At 47.0% G+C, this 19980-nt stretch overlaps 1 protein-coding gene across 4 annotated transcripts in view; it reads right to left on the bottom strand.

Moving 5' to 3' along the window:
* Nucleotides 1-18802, bottom strand: part of LEW1 (Undecaprenyl pyrophosphate synthetase family protein) — a 39236-nt gene extending 20434 nt beyond the window's left edge. The window contains exons 1-5 of one of the 4 annotated variants that reach the window (XM_086797276.1): nt 18491-18802; nt 18330-18400; nt 10856-10972; nt 9950-10214; nt 9702-9798 (exon numbers count right to left, since the gene is read on the bottom strand). In XM_086797276.1, coding sequence (XP_086653402.1) covers nt 9702-9798; nt 9950-10214; nt 10856-10972; nt 18330-18400; nt 18491-18791 — 851 coding nt within the window. In that variant the 5' untranslated portion in view covers nt 18792-18802. The remainder of the gene's footprint in view (nt 1-9701; nt 9799-9949; nt 10215-10855; nt 10973-18329; nt 18401-18490) is intronic. The other 3 variants (XM_086797278.1, XM_086797279.1, XM_086797277.1) reach the window with 3 other exon arrangements.
* Between the last annotated feature and the right edge of the window lie 1178 nt (nt 18803-19980).

Genomic DNA, 19980 nt, shown 5'->3' with positions numbered 1-19980 from the left:
TGTGAAGACCAAGAGGCATCATAACTGCATGTGTAGAAACAGTAATCCCTGTCTTCAACAAAAGAAGCAGTCTCCGGAGGAGCTTTTGAGGCATCGTTTACAGACATCCCAGATTCCTTTGCCTTCTCTTTGCAATTGCTGAAGATGAGAGAACGGACTCTCACATTAACACGATCCCATAACTATGCTTGTGTCTCCCGTTTCTTCCGAATAGAGGGTAACTCCCAGCCAAGTCAGCCAGCAAATGGGCAGTCGGCCAGTGTAACTACAGTCGGCCAAGGCAGTCGGCCAGCAAATGGGCAGTCGACCAGTGTAACTACAGTCGGCCAAGGCAGCATATCAAGTCGGGACTTTGAGTCGAGCTTCTCTATCTGCTTCTTCGGAATGTGAACATATGCATCGCTCCCAAACACACGGAAATAGGAGACATCAGGTTTCCTGCCAAAATATGCCTCAAAGGGAGTCATGTTTGGTATTTAAGTCATCGGAGAATGGTTGAGGATATGGACAGCCGTAGCCACAGCCTCTCCTAAAAGTGGACGAGGAAGATCACGATGCTCCAGCATCGTCCTCGCCATCTCCACCACAGGCCTGTTCTTATATTCGACTACTCCATTCTCTGACGGCGAACCTGTACTGGCCAGCTCCCGCTTGATGCCATGTTCCACACAAAATCTCACGAAGGCATTGGAAGAAAATTCTCCTCCTTTGTCAGCCCAAAGAGTCTTCACCTGCAAGCTAGACTCCTTCTCCACCATCACATGCCACTCCTGAACCGAGCAAAAGCTTGGTCCTTCTATGAAAGGAAATAAACCCATGTGAATCTGGAATAATCATCAACAAGCAGCATAAAGTACGACTATTGGAGGAAGTGTCCCAAGCGGACCGGGAAGAGTGCTGATTCTTCAGCTTCAGCTGCAAAGACTCCAGTCTTTGTGCACTTGGAGATGTTGGACACGGATGCTTCATCTTCTTCGAGCGAGGAGGCAGTTGGCTTCACCACAAAGGATACTCGGGAATGGATTCTTGATAGTGTTGCTTCTGTGACTTCTTTCTGGATCTAAAACGGCAGTTAGGTTGCATTTTTATTGGTGACAATTCCACCATACCGATACACAGTGAGGGCCGGATGGAGATCATTCCTGATGGCAGAGGGGGGAAGCATTCGTTTGGTGTTCTTTACGTCCAAGCACTTGGTTTTCATCCGTTGTCAGTGAATGAGGTGTGCAAGACTGGCTTCTGGGTGGAGTTTGAGGAGCATTCTGTTTCTCTACGGGACTGTGAGACTGGCCAGGTTGTTTGGGAAGGCGGCGTGGAGAATGTATATACAAACTCTCCGCACTCTCCTCTTTGACAGGTTCTTAGATTGGTGATTTGTGGCACTTTCGGTTTCGCCACTTGAATGTTGATGCAATGTGGCGAGCTTTCCGGGACCAAACGGTGGTTGGCTTGCTAGATGTTGGGAGTAGGCAAGGACGCTGTAGTTCTTGCATTCGTGGTAAGCAGCACAGGGAATCTTTTCCAAAGCAGGCTTCCACGCGGGCTTCAAAACCTTTGGAGTTGGTACACACTGACTTGTGTGGACCTATGCAGACTACATCCTTGGGTGGTTCCTTTCTCGCCACAATCATTACAGGTCCTCTTGGCCTTCAGGTTCTCTCGGTCTGAATCAGGCTTCTTCTCAGAAGACTTCTCCGATGAAGCCTTCCCTTTGCCCTTGTTGTTGTTATTATGGCCTTTCGCCCGTTGGCCGGTTAAGGCCTCAGAACCTCCGCCCTGTGGAGGGTTCATGAATCGCTCTTCCTGGTCCAAGACCATGGGCACAAGCTCCTCCCATGTGATGGTGCTGAGCCTGCCAAATGAAGAGTAAAAGGCTGAGTACTGAGAGGGCAAATGTGACAGCAACGTTATGGCCATATCCTCTTATGATATCTCTTTCCATGCCTGGAGAACTTCCTGCTCTAAAGAGCCTACAGCTTGTTGATGTGCTCCCGCATCGTCAACGACTTTGCAGGATTCATCACTTGCATCTGAACTTCCAAGGAGATTCTGTTCATGGGGGATACCCTGTTATAGAGAGAAGCCAAATGCTGTCAAATACCTCTGGCCAACGTCATATGCTTTATATGATTGATCACCTGTGGTGTGCAATTGCGGAAAGGATTCCCTGTGCTGCTTACCACGTATGCAAGAACTGCAACATCCTTGCCTACTACCAACATCTGGCAAGCCAACCACCATCTGGTCCCGGAAGGCGCGCCTCAAAGCATCCACATTTAAGTGGCCAAAACGAAAGTGCCACAAATCACCGACCTGAGAACCTGTCAAAGTGGAGAGTGCAGAGAGCTTGTAGATACCATTCTCCACACCGCCTTTCCAAATAACCTGGCCAGTCTCACGGTCCCTTAGAGCAACTGAATGCTCCTCAAATTCCACCCGAAAGCCAGTCTTGCATACCTCATGCACTGACAGAAGATGAAAACCCAGAGTAGGGACATAAAGAACACGGGAAGCATGCTTGCCCCCCTTGCGTCGGAAATAACCTCCATCCGGCCCTCACTATGTATCGGAATAGTGGAGTTATCACCAATAAAGATGCGACCTGACTGCCGTTTCAGATCCAGAAAGAAGTCACGGGATGGAGTCATGTACTTGGAAGCACCACTGTCGAGAATCCATTCCCGAGTATCCTTTGCGGTGAAGCCAACTGCCTCCTCGCTCGAAGATGATGAAGCATCGGAGTCCACCATCTCTAAGTGCACAAATGCCGGAGTCTTTGCAGCTCAGGCTGAGGAATCAGCACTCTTCCGTGTTCGCTTAGGGCACTTCCTCCAGTAGTGGCCTTTCTCGCCACAATCATTACAAGATCTTTCGGCCTTCAGCTTCTCTCGTTCTGAATCACGCTTCTTCTCAGAAGACTTCTCCGGTGAAGCCTTCCCTTTGCCCTTGTTATTCCGGCCTTTCGACCGTTGGCGAGTTAAGGCCTCCGAACCTCCGCTGTGAGGAGGGTTCGTGAAACGTTCCTCCTGGTCCAAGACCATTGGCACAAGCTCCTCCCAGGTTATGGTGCTGAGCCTGCCACTCGTAATCAACGAGGAATAGAAAGCAGAATACTGACCACGCAAGTGGGACAGCAAAGTGATGGCCATGTCTTCAGATGATATCTCTTTCCTAGCTTGTAGGACTTCCTGCTGAAGGGCCTGCAGCTTGTTAATGTGTTCCCGCATCGTCGAAGACTTTGCAGGGTTCATAACCCGCATCTCCACTTCCAAGGAGATCCGTTTCATGGGTGATACCCTGTTATACAAAGAAGCCAAGTGCTCCCATATGCCTCTCGCCAGCGTCATGTGCTTCACATGATTGATCACTTGTGCTGTGCAGTTGAGGAAAATAAACGACCCGACCCTGGCGTTGACACGATCCCACATGTGTGCCTGTGCCTCTCGGTCCTTCCTCGTCTCGACAGTAACTCCCCTTCCTCAGCTTCCGGCCGTGGAACCTCGATGATGATAAAATCAGCAAGGTCATATGACTCCAACACCGACTCCATCATGACCTTCCAGATGCCGTAATTGGACCTGTCCAACTGACGATCCACTGGGAACATGGGGAGAGTCGGAATCTTCACCTGCTTCTCAGCCATCTCTACTAAATCTGCCATCGCGGAGAGTAACCTGAAAGGGTGGGTGGGTGGGAAAAATCTGAAAACCTGCAAGTGGCTGTCCAGCACCTTAGCCCGCCGCCTTCCTCTTGCACCTTCTGTTCCCGTACAGCCCAAAACAGTCCACCAATCAGCAGCCTAACGCTCCACCTCTTGCTCAGAAAAACTCCCAAGATCTATCTCGAGCCTAGGGCTCTGATACCATGTCAGAATATGCAGCGGAAATGATAACCAAACTTGGGTAGACAAGAGCAAGTAGACTGCAGAAAATAAACAGCACAAGAAACACAGAGAGATAGGTGTGTAAACTCTTCTCTATACACAAGTTCCCGAGAAAACTGAATGAATGAGTGGTGGGGGCAAGGAGCCTATATATATGCCCCTGGGAGAGCAGTCGGCCAGCATAAAAAGTGCCCACGACTGCATAAATGCAGTCGGCCAGCAAAAGAATGTCCACGACTGATCTGTGTCCAGTCGGCCAGCAGTAGATTGCCCACGACTCATCTGTATGCAGTCGACCAGCAGCAGGACTGCTATTGGGACAGTTGGCCAGCACTGGAGTGCTCCTGCCATCCTCTGGCAACCCTCCCCACCACTAGAAAAAATGGGAAAAAATAGGGAAAAATACGGGGAGTGTGGAAAAATGATAACACCTTATACAGGGCGGGCACACCCACAACAGAGGCCCTGGTGTATAAATATAGACAAGAGATGACTTCTAACAGGACAACCACCTTGCATTCTATTTGTAGCCTCTTCTTCTTCTTTTTTCCCACCCATCCTCCCTTCACAAGACCTTGTGAACCCTTGAGATGGCATATTTGCTTGAGATGGCAGATTTGCTTGAGATGGGTGAGAAGCACGTGAAGATCCCAACACTCCCCATGTTCGTTTCCGGTGGACCGCCAGTTGGATGGGAACAACTACGGCGTATGGAAGGTAATGATGGAATCTGTTTTGGAGTCTTATGACTTGGCTGTTTTTATTGTTGTTGGGGTTCCACGGCCGGAGTTAGAGGACGGGGAGTTACCCTCTATTCGGAAGGAATGGGAGGCACAGGCGCTGCTATGGGATCATGTCAATGCCAGAGACCGTTCTTTCCAGGCGGGCTTCGAAACCACTGGAGTTGATTCACACTGACTTGTGTGGACCTCAGCAGATACCATCTTTGGGAGGATCTCTCTACTTTATGCTGCTTGTTGATGATTGTACCAGATTCACGTGGGTCTACTTTCTTTCCCAAAAGGACCAGGCTTTTGCTCGGTTCAAGGATTGGCACGTGATGGTGGAGAAAGAGTCTGGATTTCAAGTCAAGACTCTCAGGGCTGACAAAGGAGGTGAATTCTCCTCGACTGTATTTTTCAGATTTTGTGCAGATCATGGCATCAAAAGGGAATTGGCCAATACCGGATCGCCTTCGGAGAATGGAGTTGTTGAACGCAAGAACAGGACTGTGGTGGAGATGGCGAGGACCATGCTGGAGCATCGTGATCTTCCTCGTCCACTTTGGGGTGAGGCTGTGGCAACGGCTGTCCATACCATTAACCGATCTCCGACAACTTCAATTCCCCATATGACTCCATTTGAGGCATATTTTGGCAGGAAACCCGATGTCTCGCACTTCCGTGTCTTTGGGAGTGACGCGTATGTACATATTCCAAAGAAGCAGAGAGGGAAGCTTGACTCCAAGTCCCGCAAGCTGGTATTTGTGGGGTATAACTCTCTTTCCAAGGGATACAGGTTGTATGATCCAGATAGGAACGAGATTGTCATCAGCCGCCAGGATGTGGTCTTTGACGAGCATGTTCCAGCATCCACTGTCGAGGAGCCGCCACTTCTTGGAGATCCAGAGAAGTCTGATCATGATTCCCAGTCTATCATTCCAGTTGATCCACCTCACTCATCACAGGAGGTTGAGCCCGCGCAGCTGGAGTAGAGCCCCCGCGACCACAGGAGGCTCCACGATCTGTTCGAGTACCTAGGTGGTTGTTAGACACCCTTCGGGAGTCAGGTGTCACGGAGCTACCCTCCGAGTGGACCACAGAGGACGGCCCTCGAAGATCACATCGAATCCGAGATAAAAGCAACACAGCGGAGCTTCTTCAGGTGAACTATGCTTTGATGTCTCGTATTATGCGGGATAAAGAGCCCACTTCCGTAAAGGAAGCCCTTTCACAGGATACTTGGAGGAAAGCCATGCAGGTGGAACTTGATGCCATCGAGAAGAACAACACCTGGGAGTTGGTACCGAGGCCGTCGAAGCGGTCAGTCATTGGTGTCAAATGGGTCTTTAAGACCAAATACGCGTATGATGGATCGGTGGACAAACACAAAGCCAGACTTGTGGCTAAAGGTTATGCTCAGCGGCCAGGCATCGACTACGAGGATACCTTTGCACCGACAGCGCGGATGTCCACGATTCGGACCGTTCTTGCCCTTGCTTCTTCTCAGAGGTGACCCGTGTATCAAATGGGTGTAAAATCTGCGTTCCTTAATGGTGACCTGCAGGAGGAGGTGTACGTTGAGTAGCCTCCAGGCTTTATTGTTCCAAGATCGGAAGGGATGGTTTACAGGTTACGAAAGGCCTTGTATGGTCTTAAGCAGGCTTCGAGGGCTTGGAATCAAAAGATTGATTCCTTCTTTATTCGGACTGGATTTCAGAGATCGGTTGCAGATCCAAACCTGTATCTCTTTCGGGAACGCGGCATGGTCACGCTCATCATCCTTTATGTGGATGATCTCATTCTCACCGGCGGTCATGTGGAGCACATTGGAGTGACGAAGGCTGCCTTGTCAAAGGAGTTTGAGATGACCGATTTAGGCTTACTCCACTTCTTTTTGGGATTGGAGATCTGGCAGACCCAGAGGGGGTTTTTCGTCTCTCAGCAGCGGTATGTTCATGAGTTGCTTGAGGCCTTTGGAATGGAGAACTGCAAGCCTATTACTTCGCCGATGGACCCGAACACAAAGTTAACCGTTACAGATCCTTGTGAGCCAGTTGTTGATGCCTCGCAGTACCGGAAGTTGGTTGGTTCATTGATCTGGTTGCTGAACACACCAGATTGGACTTGAGCTTCTCCGTGGGGCTGTTGAGCTCTTTTCTGCAGACGCCATTGAAGTCTCATTGGTTATCATTTCCGCTGCATATTCTGACATGTCCAACGATGATGGCTGCCTTCTACCCGATCTCCAAGTCCCGTACAGCCCAAAACAGTCTCCAATCAGCACCTAAATCAGCAAACCCTCGACGTCCCACTGTCTCCAAGCTTCAAGCCACCTGGGACTCTGATACAATGTCAGAATGCACAATGGAAATGAAGACAACTGCTATAGAGAGCAATACATAGATGCAAGAGAGAGAGAAGCTAGTGTAACTCTGCTATATACACAAATGAAATCCCGAAATATACAATGAACAGTGTGGGGGGCCAAGGGGCCATTTTATATGGCCCCAGGCTGCTGGTCAGCCAGTACTAACACAGCCGACACACAGCAGCCCATGACCTATCCCAGCCAAGTCAGCTAGCAAATGGGCAATCAAGATTCTTCCGAGTCGGAAATATTTCAGAAGGATACATGCCAACCATGGATAGTATCTCAATCTACACAATCCATCTCGATTTATTGACGATGGGTAAAGACAACAATATGGCGATTACTACCCAGGAACAACCATGGATGTCCAATACTGATTTCGGATCCACGACGAATAAGTGAGACTCGATTTATCGATACGTGTATCTACAGTCGGCCAGGGCAGCATATCAAGTCGGGTCAAAGAACATTAGTCGGCCAACAAATGAAGGTAGTCGACAGCCCTCCCACACCCAGAAAGAAATGGGAAAAATGCATGGAAGAGGAAAAAATGGGGACACCAAAACTGGGCAGGCACACCCACAACAGAGGCCCTGACATAGCGTCAGGACAGGAGATGACTGCTGACAAGAGCAACCTTCTTTGCATTTGGAATGAGAGGGCAAAAGTTGATGCCATGGCCTTTCTCTCCAATGAGATGGACACGGACTCTATCTGTTCCTCCATTCCTCTCGCTGTCACAATAGCGCCACTTCCACTTCCTTGCTCTTCCCTTGTTGGAATATTTGCTGCTGCTATCAACCTCATCCCACCACTTCGAAGCCATGTTACTTGGAGATGGATAGTAACGAGTGCTGAAGCGTTTACGCACATGGCTTGAGCATCCCAACCGGCTATCAAGAACAACCCTGTGTCACGCATGAGGCTTGAGCGAGCAGCAAGCAGGCTGCGGGTAAACGGACAGCAAGCAGCAAGTAAACGGACAGCAGGGCCCAGGCTGCAAGTATACGAATGGAAGACTGGTAGACTATAGTATGTTCAGTTGGTATGGCTGGCTGTGCAGGTATACGGACAACAGGCTACAGCAGCAAACGACGATGATAATGGTGGCAGCTAGCACCGGTGGATGGTCAACAGTCGTCGCACAGAAAAACGAATAGACAGCTGGGAACGGCACATTACCGCCACCTGTTCACAATTTTTTCTTGAGGCTCCCATTTCACCAATTTTTGTCCATTACTCCAGAATGGCCCGTAAGTGGGTGAGGGAACGTTCCACCTGGTCGTTCCACACCATGAACGTTCCAGGGCGTTCCCGAGCATTCTGTACTACCCATTTGTAGGGAACGCCGTTCCCACATTCCAGGTGGGCGGAACGGCGTTCCGTGGTAAGTCTGGTTTGTTTTTTTCTTGTGTCTTCGTGGACACTTTCTTCTGCAGTGATGCCTTCTTTGAAGCTTCTTTCTTCTTCTCCTGACATGGTGAATAGCTGGGTGGTTTTTCCCAACTTCACTTTACCATTCATGGACTTGCTCTCACTTTAGGTAGTCAAGCTCACTCACAACCAAAAGCTCTGATACCAATGTAGCATGTAACTAGTATGATCATGTAATGCACAGCAAGACCTTTATACCTTTATTTTAGTAAGCATGAAGCAATCCACTTTTATCTTTATTCACGGGAGATAGAGCTCACTGCCACGTGCCGGCGGTGACGTGGCAATCACGTACACTTGGCCGACTAGGAGCATTGTTGCATATATATACATAGGTAGCCAAATTGTCATATTCATCTGCTTTCCTCATTGTTGAACTTCACATAGCATTTCTCTAAAGGCGAAGTGCTAGCCAAGAGTGTATATTAGTAGGTCACAGGGCTATGATTTGACATATTCATTCTCACCCGCATCTTGTACACGAATTTCAGTTGTATTACTTCTTTCTTTTACAACGCAGTAGTTTAGGACTCTTGTGTGTGCTGTATGTGTGATTCCGCCGTACTCTTCTTTTTATCTCTAGAAAACCCTAGCACATAGGCGCAAGTGTTCTACACCATGGAACTTGAAATGGTTCTAGATCAACATACTAAATGGTCTCGGTATACTGTTTACTCAGAGTACTTGATCATGTGGAAAGGACAGCAGTCGAGGCTGCGTGGAAGTCAGTGCGTAGTTTGAAGAGTTAGTGCATAGTCTGAAGAGTCACTTCCCCGGATTCATAGCTGAGGACATCAATGGTTCTTAATGGGGGAACAAAGTTATATCCCTAATCCCTGAACCCACGGCAAAACCATGACCAAGACACCCAGACATACACACATCGTTCATCCAAATATATGGGCACAATTTACCCATACATATGGGCATCATCCAAACACATGGGTATGGTTCTGCCAAACATGGGATTTGGTCCCTCCAATAATGGAATTCGCAGCCAGTTTGCCCTGTAACAGCCTGCTGATCTCTCCAAGGCCTGCGTGCACAGCTCCTGCGGCTGAACTAGGGTGGAAATCCAAACTCTCCCAAATCTCCTCAATCCTGCTGCAAATCTCCCATAATTTTCACGAATTTGCAGTCACAGCTGGTGACACTGTTACTTCTTGACCAAAAGTTCTTACACTTGGACAAAAAAATGACCAAAAATGGTGAATAGAGACAAATAGAAAGATCATGTACAACTCTGAACTTTTTCTCTGAAAAGAACCAGCATCAAACTGAATTTACTTACTGGATTTCTGTCAATCTCAATCTCCATGGAGGAAATCCTAGTAGACACCTTGAATTGCTAAAAAGAAGCAGCAAATCTGGGTCAGGTCCCACACCCCCTACTCACATGTAATCAAACAAAACAAGGCAAAGCTCAGGAGTTTTGAGCAGTAAAGCTTGGTTGAGAGCAAAAGCAAAAAAAGAAAATAAAAAATCAGATAAATGGTGTGTCACCATGATCACAAAACATAGGCTACTTGACCATATTACCTGTTTCTCTCAAGCTCATATCAATGTCTTCTTCTTTCAAGCTTGACAGTGCCCCTGACTGCAGGGCTTTTAGGCATATGTTCCTTGCAGCTTGAACAATTGCTTGTTTTCCATCTCTAAGGCACAAAACCTCTACCACCAACTGATCCCTCTTCTCATTAGGGCGCACACTTCCAGTATCTTGCCAGTTACCATAAGCCTTCTGCTTTGAACAAGGATCCATATGGGCACATTGAACACCTTGGTCTGGAAGTCCATTACTTACCTGCATGGTTTGCCAAGTTAAATTTGAGCTGCAGCTCGTATGCAGACAATGCAATGTCAAAGTAGAGAGCACACAAGCACTGCTTCTTAAAAGCTAATCTAACTAGTTACCATGTGCATCATGCGAGGACAAAGCACATTGAAGTTCATTATCATTTTTTTTGTGAAAAGGTTCAAGCAAAAGAAGTGGAACTTGTCTTCAATGCTATATAAGAACAAGTTGCACATACTCCCACTTGGAAAACTCAAGTTTGAAATTTTTTTATTGATCATTAAGAAGAAGATTTGAAGGATAATGTTTACTTATTTTGTACCTAGGACACAAACTCATTTGTTTAGATGTTTCATCTGTATGTTTGTAGACTAAGGTTCATAGATGGTGATTAAAATAATGGATAGTGGACATGAAGAAATGTGTATAGTCCAAAGGTCAAGACCTTTGACATTCCCACGTGAGGACTATATAAGGAAGCCCAAGTCATTGATTTTGTATTCACACACTCAATCATTCTAGTTTGATGCTTCTCTTTGTGATCTAAGCTTGTTGTTATGATGTAACAGCAAGAGGCGTGTATATAACGGAATTCACTTAACAACACAGGAATTAACAAACAAATAGCAACACAAAGAAAGAAGACTCACCACTAGGGACCGGAATAATACTTTGGGCCAACCGTCCAGAGCTTTCCAACAAAGGTCGTCGATGTCAATGGTCTTGTGACCCATAGGATCCAAAAGCCCTGGCTCAACACGCCTGCTCTGACTCACAAGAAAGCCTGTCATCAGAGATCTCGTCTAGTCAACCGTTCGCCAACAAGGGTCTCTTGCCTGCTCTAACTTACCCTAAGGCCTGTCATCAGGGATCTCATCCAGTCAACCATTCATCAACAACTCTATATACAGGTCTTCTCACCAACAAGATTTCCATGAGTACCACCCAGCAAAAGCAAACCACCGAATCTACACTCACGTGTTCAAGTAGGCGGCGAAGCGACATCCTTGCACGATTAGTAAGGCTGGGAGTGGCCACAATCCTGGTCCGGGTAGATCAGGGAGCTTTAATACAGTATAGCAGACTTGACAATAATGACACAGGCAGTTGTATACTATAGTGATGACATCACACGACCAACGTCCGTATAGAGATGGGGGTCGGGGCAGATGGTCGTACAGGTGATGACGTAGGCAGATGAAGCAGTCTGTGTACAGCGAGAAGGTGTGGAGAGCTCCTTGCTCTTGATGATTCCATAATAATCCAAGCCACATAAATACGAGTCAGGTTGCTTTTCTTTCTTTTTTTCCCTTTTTTTTTCCCCGAAAAAAAGATCCTTCTATTAGTTATAAGAAAAACCAGCCGATAGGCTGAATTACAAACATAAAACCTCTAAAGAGGACAAAACAAGCAAAAGATAGAAAAATCATACAGGACGTGCATGGAAACAAGCTCCCCGTACCTGAGCGCTGCATGCACCTTTGCCATTCTCTGCCCGCCCCTCCACGGGCAGCTGTGGAAAGGGCAATGCGGGCAGCAGGGACGCAGGGGCAGTAGGGAAGTGTGGGCAGCAGAGGCAGGGGCAGCTAAGTGGCAGAGGGGGCAGTTTAGGAGCAGAGAGGGCAGCGGGAGGGGCCTCCGCTTCTGCCACCCGTCCTCTTTGCTGCCCTTTCCTCCCCTTCCTGCTTTCCCCTCCACCTCCCTCCTCTTTGCTGCCCTTTCCTCTGCTTGCTCAAGAACAGATTACTCTTAAACAGGGTTCAAGTTGACCTTTTTTTTTTTAAGCATCATGGCAAATCAATCCCTTCCAACCGGGCGAACCATCCAGCTTTCACAAGACGAGCTTGTGACCCGCTTTGCCAAATTGAGAAAGACTCCAAGACAACACTCATTGGAAAAATCTTTGACTCTCACCCCTCCCCTATCCAAGCCCGTGACTGGGTTCTAGCGGTGTTGCCTTTCGACTATGCACTCCATTTTAAAGATGTAAGGCTACTCAAGAGAGCATTCTCCCAATAGACTTTGACGCACATGAGGCAGCCTTAGAAGTGCTCAGGGGTACTCCCTTCCCTTTGGGCCCAAGGAAGATTTTATTCTTACTGTACACCAACTACATCGACCCTGTTGAAGAAGACTGGAACCATTACCCTATTACACTCAGGTTCTCAGCTAGGTCTTCCTTATGCTTGTTGGCCATTTTTGGAGGCCATTGGGGCAGCCCTTGGGCTGGCCTTGTAGGTTACCATCATCCCTACTTTTCCCACTTCTGCTGCCCAGGTAGTCATTGCCTCGGCTGATGATGTTCCCAAGGATATAGTGATGGCTCGTGACAATGAGTCTTTTGAGGATTTTGTGCTACTTCCAAGACCTAATGGCCCCTTGATGCAACGTATGGAGATGTTAAGCAGACCTGACCAGTGCCGGGTCTATCACCAAAGAATTAACAAGCGAGCTATGTCCTCGGCTGTGACTGTCTGCTTGCAAAGAATGAGCATGCAAAACTTATTGAATCTATCCACAATTGTCATACACTGTGTGTTCCGAGATCCAACTGAGTCGGGAAGAGGGCCTACGAAGTCCATACTAATGTCGTGAAAAGGTCCCTCAAGAATAGGCAAAGGCTGAAGTAACCCTGCCTATTTTGTATGAAGAACTTTCACCTTTTGACATATCTGACATGATTGGAAATGTTGGTAGACATCCCGTCGCATCTTAGGCCAATAGAATGACCTCTCTAACTTCTCCAAGGTATTGTTGATACCTCGATAACCTCCGACAAGAGAATCATGGGCATCATGGAGAAGGACTTGAGGCTTTTCTTTGAGTACACAAAGACGGTTCTTGAAAAACAACCAACCATCCTTCATACTATAGTGGCCTGGTCCTGGGCCAACTAATATTGAGTCCCGAACTCTTCCGAATCCGGATACTGCCTTCATGTTGTCCAAGTCTTTGCCTTGAATTTCCAGCACAGTGGACTCCTGCAATGTCTGGATTGTGCCTTTTCGACTAAGAGCATCGACAACGGGGTTGTTTTTGCCAGGGACGTATTCAATCAATTCCCCAAATTGTTGGAACAATTGACTCCAGCTGGACTACTTGTCACTCCATTGGGCATTGGGCATGGTTTGCAACCATTTAAGTGCCTGGTGATCTGTCTTAACTGTGAAGTTTCTCCCGTGTAGGAAGTGCTTCCAATGTTTAAGAGCGGTCATCACCCCAAAAGCTCTTTGTCATACACTGAATAATTCTTTTTGGCGTTATTCAACTTGCGGCTATAATAAGCCACTAGCCTACCATCTTGCTATAAAACAGTTCCAAGAGCAAGGTTACTAGCATCGGTAATCACCTCGAAAGAATCATCCCATGACACTAACTTAAAAACTGGTAACTCAGAGGCAACTTTCATCATTGCCTAGAATGCCTCTAGAGCCTTGTCCGTGAGACAGACACTTTCTGACAACGAGTCTTCACGCTCTTGAGCAAGTGGGTGAGAGGTGCTGCAAGGTCAAAAAACTTGTCCATGTGTGTGCTATAGGCTTGACAAGACCCACAAATGAGCGGATTTCCTGGGTTGTAGTGGGAACATCCCAACTGAGAATGGCCTGTACCTTTTCAAGATCAAGGCTAATACCTGATGAAGTGATGATGTATCTGTCAAAATACGCAGCAAGGATGATAACAAAATCTGAGATCACAAGAGCAAGTAGAGTGCAGAAAATAGACAGCACAAGAGAAGGAGAGAGAGAGGCGTGTTACTCTTCTCTATACACAAGATCCCACAATGAAAATTGAATGAATACAATGTGGGGGCAATGGGGCCTATTTATATGGCCCCATTGAATGAATACAATGTGGGGGCAATGGGGCCTATTTATATGGCCCCATATAGCAGTCGGCCAGTGCTAGCATGCACCGCTAGCCCTCACGACTGGGCACTTCCAGTCGGCCAGTAAAAAAACAGCCACGACCCCTTCTGATCAAGTCGACCAGCTCCACGTGTACAAGAGTGCAGTCGGCCAGCACCAGAAGTTCCTGCCAGCCTCTGTGGCAGCCACCCACACCATGGAAAAAATGGAAAAAATGGGAAAAAAATACGGGGAGTGAGGAAAAATGAGAAAACACCTATACAGGGCAGGTACACCCACAACAGAGGCCTTGGTGTCTGATAAAGACAGGAGATGACTTCTAACACCCCCTCTTATCTCCTGGCTGTGAAATCAACCCCAGGGAGCTGGAGTGCCGCCTGAGTTAGCCTGAGGTAGAGACTTCGTGAAGAGGTCCGCCGCATTGTCCTCCGTCGAACAATAAAGTAGCAAGATGTCACTAGCCAAGATCCTCTCACACACAAAGTGATACTGTATCTCTATGTGCTTGGTCCGGGCATGGAAGACCGGGTTCCGAGCAATAGCTATACAACTCTGGTTATCGCACTGGATGAATCTCGCCTAGCAGCCTCCGCAGCCACACAACCTCGCAAGCAGCACCACAAGCAACCCGGTACTCTGCCTCTGTCAAAGATAGGGCAATAGTTCTTACTACTCCAAGAAACCGCTCCTGAGCCGAGGGTAAAACTGCAACCTGAAGTGGATCTCCTTGTGTCTTGGTCTCCTCCCCAATCTGAGTCACTCCAACCTTGGAGTCCTACTCCATTCCCTCCCGTGTAAAGAGTCCTAGATCCTTCGTACTCTGCAGATACCGCAAGATCCGCAATCCTGCGTCCCAATGAGACTTCAATGGTGTCTGCATAAAAGAGCTCAACAGCCCCACGGAGAAGCTCAAGTCCAATCTGGTGTTCAGCAACCAGATCAATGAACCAACCAACTTCCGATAATGCGAGGCATCAACTGGCTCACAAGGATCATTAACAGTTAACTTTGTGTTCGGGTCCATCGGCGAAGTAATAGGCTTGCAGTTCTCCATCCCAAAGGCCTCAAGAAACTCATGAACATACCGCTGCTCTGGGTCTGCCAAATCTCCAATCCCAAAAAGAAGTGGAGTAAGCCTAGGTCGGTCATCTCAAACTCCTTTGACAAGGCAGCCTTCGTCACGCTAATGTGCTCCACATGACCGCCGGTGAGAATGAGATCATCCACATAAAGGATGATAATCGTAACCATGCCGCGTTCCCGAAAGAGATGTAGGTTGGGATCTGCAACCGATCTTTGAAAACCAGTCCGAACAAAGAAGGAATCAATCTTCTGATTCCAAGCCCTAGGAGCCTGCTTAAGACCATACAAGGCCTTACGTAACCTGTAAACCATCCCTTCTGAACCTGGAACAACAAAGCCTGGAGGCTGCTCAACAGACACCTCCTCCTGCAGGTCGCCATTAAGGAACGTAGATTTTACATCCATTTGATACACGGGCCACCTCTGAGAAGAAGCAAGGGCAAGAACGGTCCGAATTGTGGTCATATGTGCTGTCGGTGCAAAGGCATTCTCGTAGTCGATGCCTCGCCACTGAGCATAACCTTTAGCCACAAGTTTTGCTTTGTGTTTGTCCACCGACCCATCTAACACATACCTCCGCCCTCTGAAGGGTTCATGAATCGCTATTCTTGGCCCAAGACCATGGGGAGAAGTTCCTCCCATGTGATGGTGATAAGCCTGCCACCACTGGTGATCAACAAAGAGTAAAAGACTAAGTACTGAGAGGGCAAATGCGACAGCAACATTATGGCTATATCCTCTGACGATATCTCTTTCCCTACCTAGAGAACTTCCTGTTGGAGAACCTGCAGCTTGTTGATGTGCTCCTGCATCGTTGACGACTTTAAGGATTCATCACCCGCATCTGAACTTCCAAGGAGACTCCTGTTGTAGAGAGAAGCCGAATGCTGCCAAATACCTCTGGCCAGCATCATATGCTTTATGTGATTGATCACCTGTGGTGTGCAATTGAGGAAGATGAAAGAACGGACTCTGGCATTAACACGATCCCATAACTGTGCTTGTGTCTCCCGTTCCTTCCGAATAGAGGGTAACTCCCCTTCCTCCAACTCCGGCCGTGGAAGCCCAACAACAATGAAATCAGCCAAGTCATAAGACTCTCATTACCTTCCATATGTCGTAGTTGTTCTCATCCAACTGGCGGTCCACAAGGAACGTGGGGAGTATCGGGATCTTCACATCCTTCTCAGCCATCTCAAGCAAATCTGCCATCGCAAGGGTTCACAAGGTCTTGTGAAGGGAGGGTCGGTGGGAAAAAAGAAGAAGAAGAGGCTGCAAATAGAATGCAAGGTGGCTGTCCAACGATGATGGCCGCCTTCTACCCGATCTCCAAGTCCCGTACAGCCCAAAACAGTCTTCAACCAGCACCTAAATCAGCAAATCCTCGACGTCCCACTGTCTCCAAGCTTCAAGCCACCTGGGGCTCTGATACCATGTCAGAATGCACAATAGAAATGAAGACAATTGTTGTAGAGAGCAATACACAGATGCAAGAGAGAGAAGCTAGTGTAACTCTGCTATATATACACCAATAAATCCCGGAATACTGAATGACAAGTGTGGGTGGCAAGGGGCCATTTTATATGGCCCTAGGCTGCTGGTCGGCCAGCACTAAAACAGCCGACAGCAGCCCACGACCTGATCAAGCCCAGTCGGCCAGTATATGGACAGTCGGGCAAGGTAGAGCAGCAGGTCGGGTATGAAACCATTAGTCGGCCAGCAAATGGAGGTAGCCGACAGCCCTCCACACCCAGAAAGAATGGGAAAAAATACATGGAAGTGAGGAAAAATGGGGGCACACCAAAACTAGGCGGGCACACCCACAACAGAGGCCCTGACATAGTGTACAGACTGCTAACATTATCTCCCATCAATTTACTGAGTTTTTGTGAGAACAAGGCATTCAATGCCAACTCACCTCCACCAACTCCCCCTCACAAAATGGAGTGGTCGAGCACAAGAACCGAATTGTGATGGATATGGCACGCTCCATGCTTTTTGCAGCTAAGCTGCCTAAACGCTTTTGGTCAAAATAGGACACCAAAGACGAGCCAGCAGCAAGGGGATGATGGCAAACTTACGATACGATTGAAGTAATATAAAGCTGCCCACACTCCTCAACTCTTTTGGCCTCTATTTATGAGCTGGCTAATTTCACGAACTCCTTTGCACGGGCAGGGTCTACACAGGTGGAGACAATAAATTAGATACTAATTTGTAGAGATGTCATGGTCTTGCTGGCAGTCTCTAGAGGAATTACCCTACCATTAATATACGCTACATGCTTTTGCACCAGGGATCTGTTTACCTTGAAAACTTGCACAACGACTCCTCTAGTTTCGATGGGTCTTGCTGTCCTTGTCTCCTCAAGGTCCAAATCTGGCAGCCATGCCACATCCTCATCATATTCAGCTGCCGGGTGTCCACGTGTTAAAGTCTCCAAACAACATGACTTCCCCTAGCTGCAAAAACTCCATAATAGTAGGGTCTACTAACCAGCTCTAATCATCATGCTAATGTAAGGTGACTGGCTAGGATAAAGTGGCATGCTGCAATAAAAACTGGCTGATCTGAGCACCGGAGTAGATAGTTGGAATGGCTACCTGAGGCATTTCCAACAAGCCATCTGGGTTTCATGCAGTGCATTAAAAAACCCTCATGGTTTTTGGGTAAGCCAGTCAATTCTCTTGTCAATATGAAGTGCCCTACAAAGCCCCATGCAGTACCCATACGCCGTGTGGGATAAGCCAAATGCAACTCCCCACTTCAATCTGACAATCTGTATGCCATTCTGTTACCAGGACTACGTGGTGAACAATTTCCTGCTCATGCAGATCCACAATTTTCTTTGGTCAGAAGAGGATGGTGATAGGAACGCCATGCTGATCCTCCAAAGCATTATGTCGGTTTACAAGATGTTGTAAATCCAGGCCCTGTGGCAAGCTGATCACCAACCATCCATTCCGCAGTTCAATGCATGTTCATGGTCCATGGAAGTATAGCATAGATGCATCGTTATTTTATTTATTTTTTAATCCCATCATGTTCATCTAGCTATTCCCGAATTAGAAATTTCTTATAATGCTCCAAAATGATTATATGCATGTGGTTAGCTTTGACCTAAAAAACAAAGGCTAGTAACAAGTGAAATTTTGAAGGGCAGAGCAGTTACCAGGTCGTGGGAGTAGAATCGCACTGTTGAATTGCTTCCAAAAGCATCAGCAAGAAGAGACTTCAGAGATCCTAAAGGAGGGAAAGGGTTCAGAAAACAAATATACAAACAAAAGAAGCCAATCAAGACGAGAAAAACCCAGATTGGAAAAGAGAAGCTACCTTTCATGTCGTAGAGAGAAACGTGTTGGAGACCCAATTGGGAGAGCTGCTCAAGAAGCTGGACAACTTTGGGAAGATGGGTCGAAGCATCTTCACTGTCAATAACTATTGCCAGGTGACGAGGCAGCTTCTTTACCTTGTGAGTGGAAAATGAGAAGCGAGATCTCAACTGCGAAATGAGAAACACGCAGCAAATAAACGATTGAACGGCAAGATGCAGCAGGTGCCAACAAATGCGCTTAGCCCAAAAGTGAGGTTCCATGGGGACTAGTACGCATCCTTGTGCTAAGTTTTCATACATACATATTTATCTTTGAATTACACATGAAAAAATAGATAGTGTTGCTTTTTCAACGACACCAATAATTTAATTTAGTTAGAAAGAGGCCACCAAAAATATTGTTTTGCATTCTGTGAGTTTTTGAAGAATAAGAGTGTTTTTCTAAGGTTTTATCTTAGTACTTAATTATTAATACTTGAAAAAGTCAAAGAAAGTATGACCCTCCTTCCCCTTTCTATTTGCATGCATTGACCCATTTAAGGTCTCACAATTCTCTATAAGTCATTGAAGAATGCAAAAAGTGTATTGTGAGTGAGCAAAAGAAAAAGCAGCAAGGTTTGGCTACTACCATCAAATGACACTAAGGAAGAGGCCAACTTGGCCCATGATGTCTATGCATTGCTTATCACATGTAGTACCCCGTCTATGCCTTCTTCTTGTATGTTAGTTTCTAATGTTAATTGGTGCTTTGATAGTAGTGCTACAAAGCACATCACTTTATGTAAGATGTTGTTTGCCACTTTGCAAGATGCACCTAAAGGTGGTACAGTGATGTGTGCTAATAATGCATCATATGCCAAAAAGGCATTGGGAATGTAGGTTTGACAACATGCAATGGGTGACATTTTCACTTTACATGACACATTGTATGTACCTAGAATTCGTAAGAATCTCGTCTCTATATTTGCTCTTGCTAAAATTGGGTTTAAAGTTCAGTTTTCTGATCACTACTACTTAGTGCATGAGCATTGAGATGTAGCTTCTGTTGTCATGTCTAGTACATTGTGTAATGGTTTGTACAAGGTGGATATGTATTACAGGATACAAGAGTCTCATAATGCTATGGTTGTCTCTACCCCTACAGTTCTATGTGACACTAAGTTGTGGCATGCTCAGTTTGATCACCTTAATTTCTCATCTCTATATGCGGTTGCAAAAGCATAACATGGTTCATGAGTTGCCTCCTTTGGATCTCCTTGTTAAGCATGTATGCCTCCTTTGGATCTCCTTGTTAAGCATGTATGCCAGGGTTGTTTACTTGTTGGGAAGATGCATCGACATTCTTTTACCAAAGATTGCACTGTGCGAGCTATTCGATCATTGCAGGTTCCTCCCCCCCTCTCTGTGAAGAGAGAGAGGGGCAAAGATAGTTGGAGAGAGTAACATGACATAATTATTTGAGAGGGAGAGGGAGATACAGAGCCAAAGG

Source organism: Cibotium barometz, chromosome 65 (genome assembly GCF_041138505.1).
Source record: "Cibotium barometz isolate CiBa-2024 chromosome 65, ASM4113850v1, whole genome shotgun sequence".
Classification (NCBI taxonomy): domain Eukaryota; kingdom Viridiplantae; phylum Streptophyta; class Polypodiopsida; order Cyatheales; family Cibotiaceae; genus Cibotium; species Cibotium barometz.
This window is presented reverse-complemented; position numbering and strand designations above follow the sequence as displayed.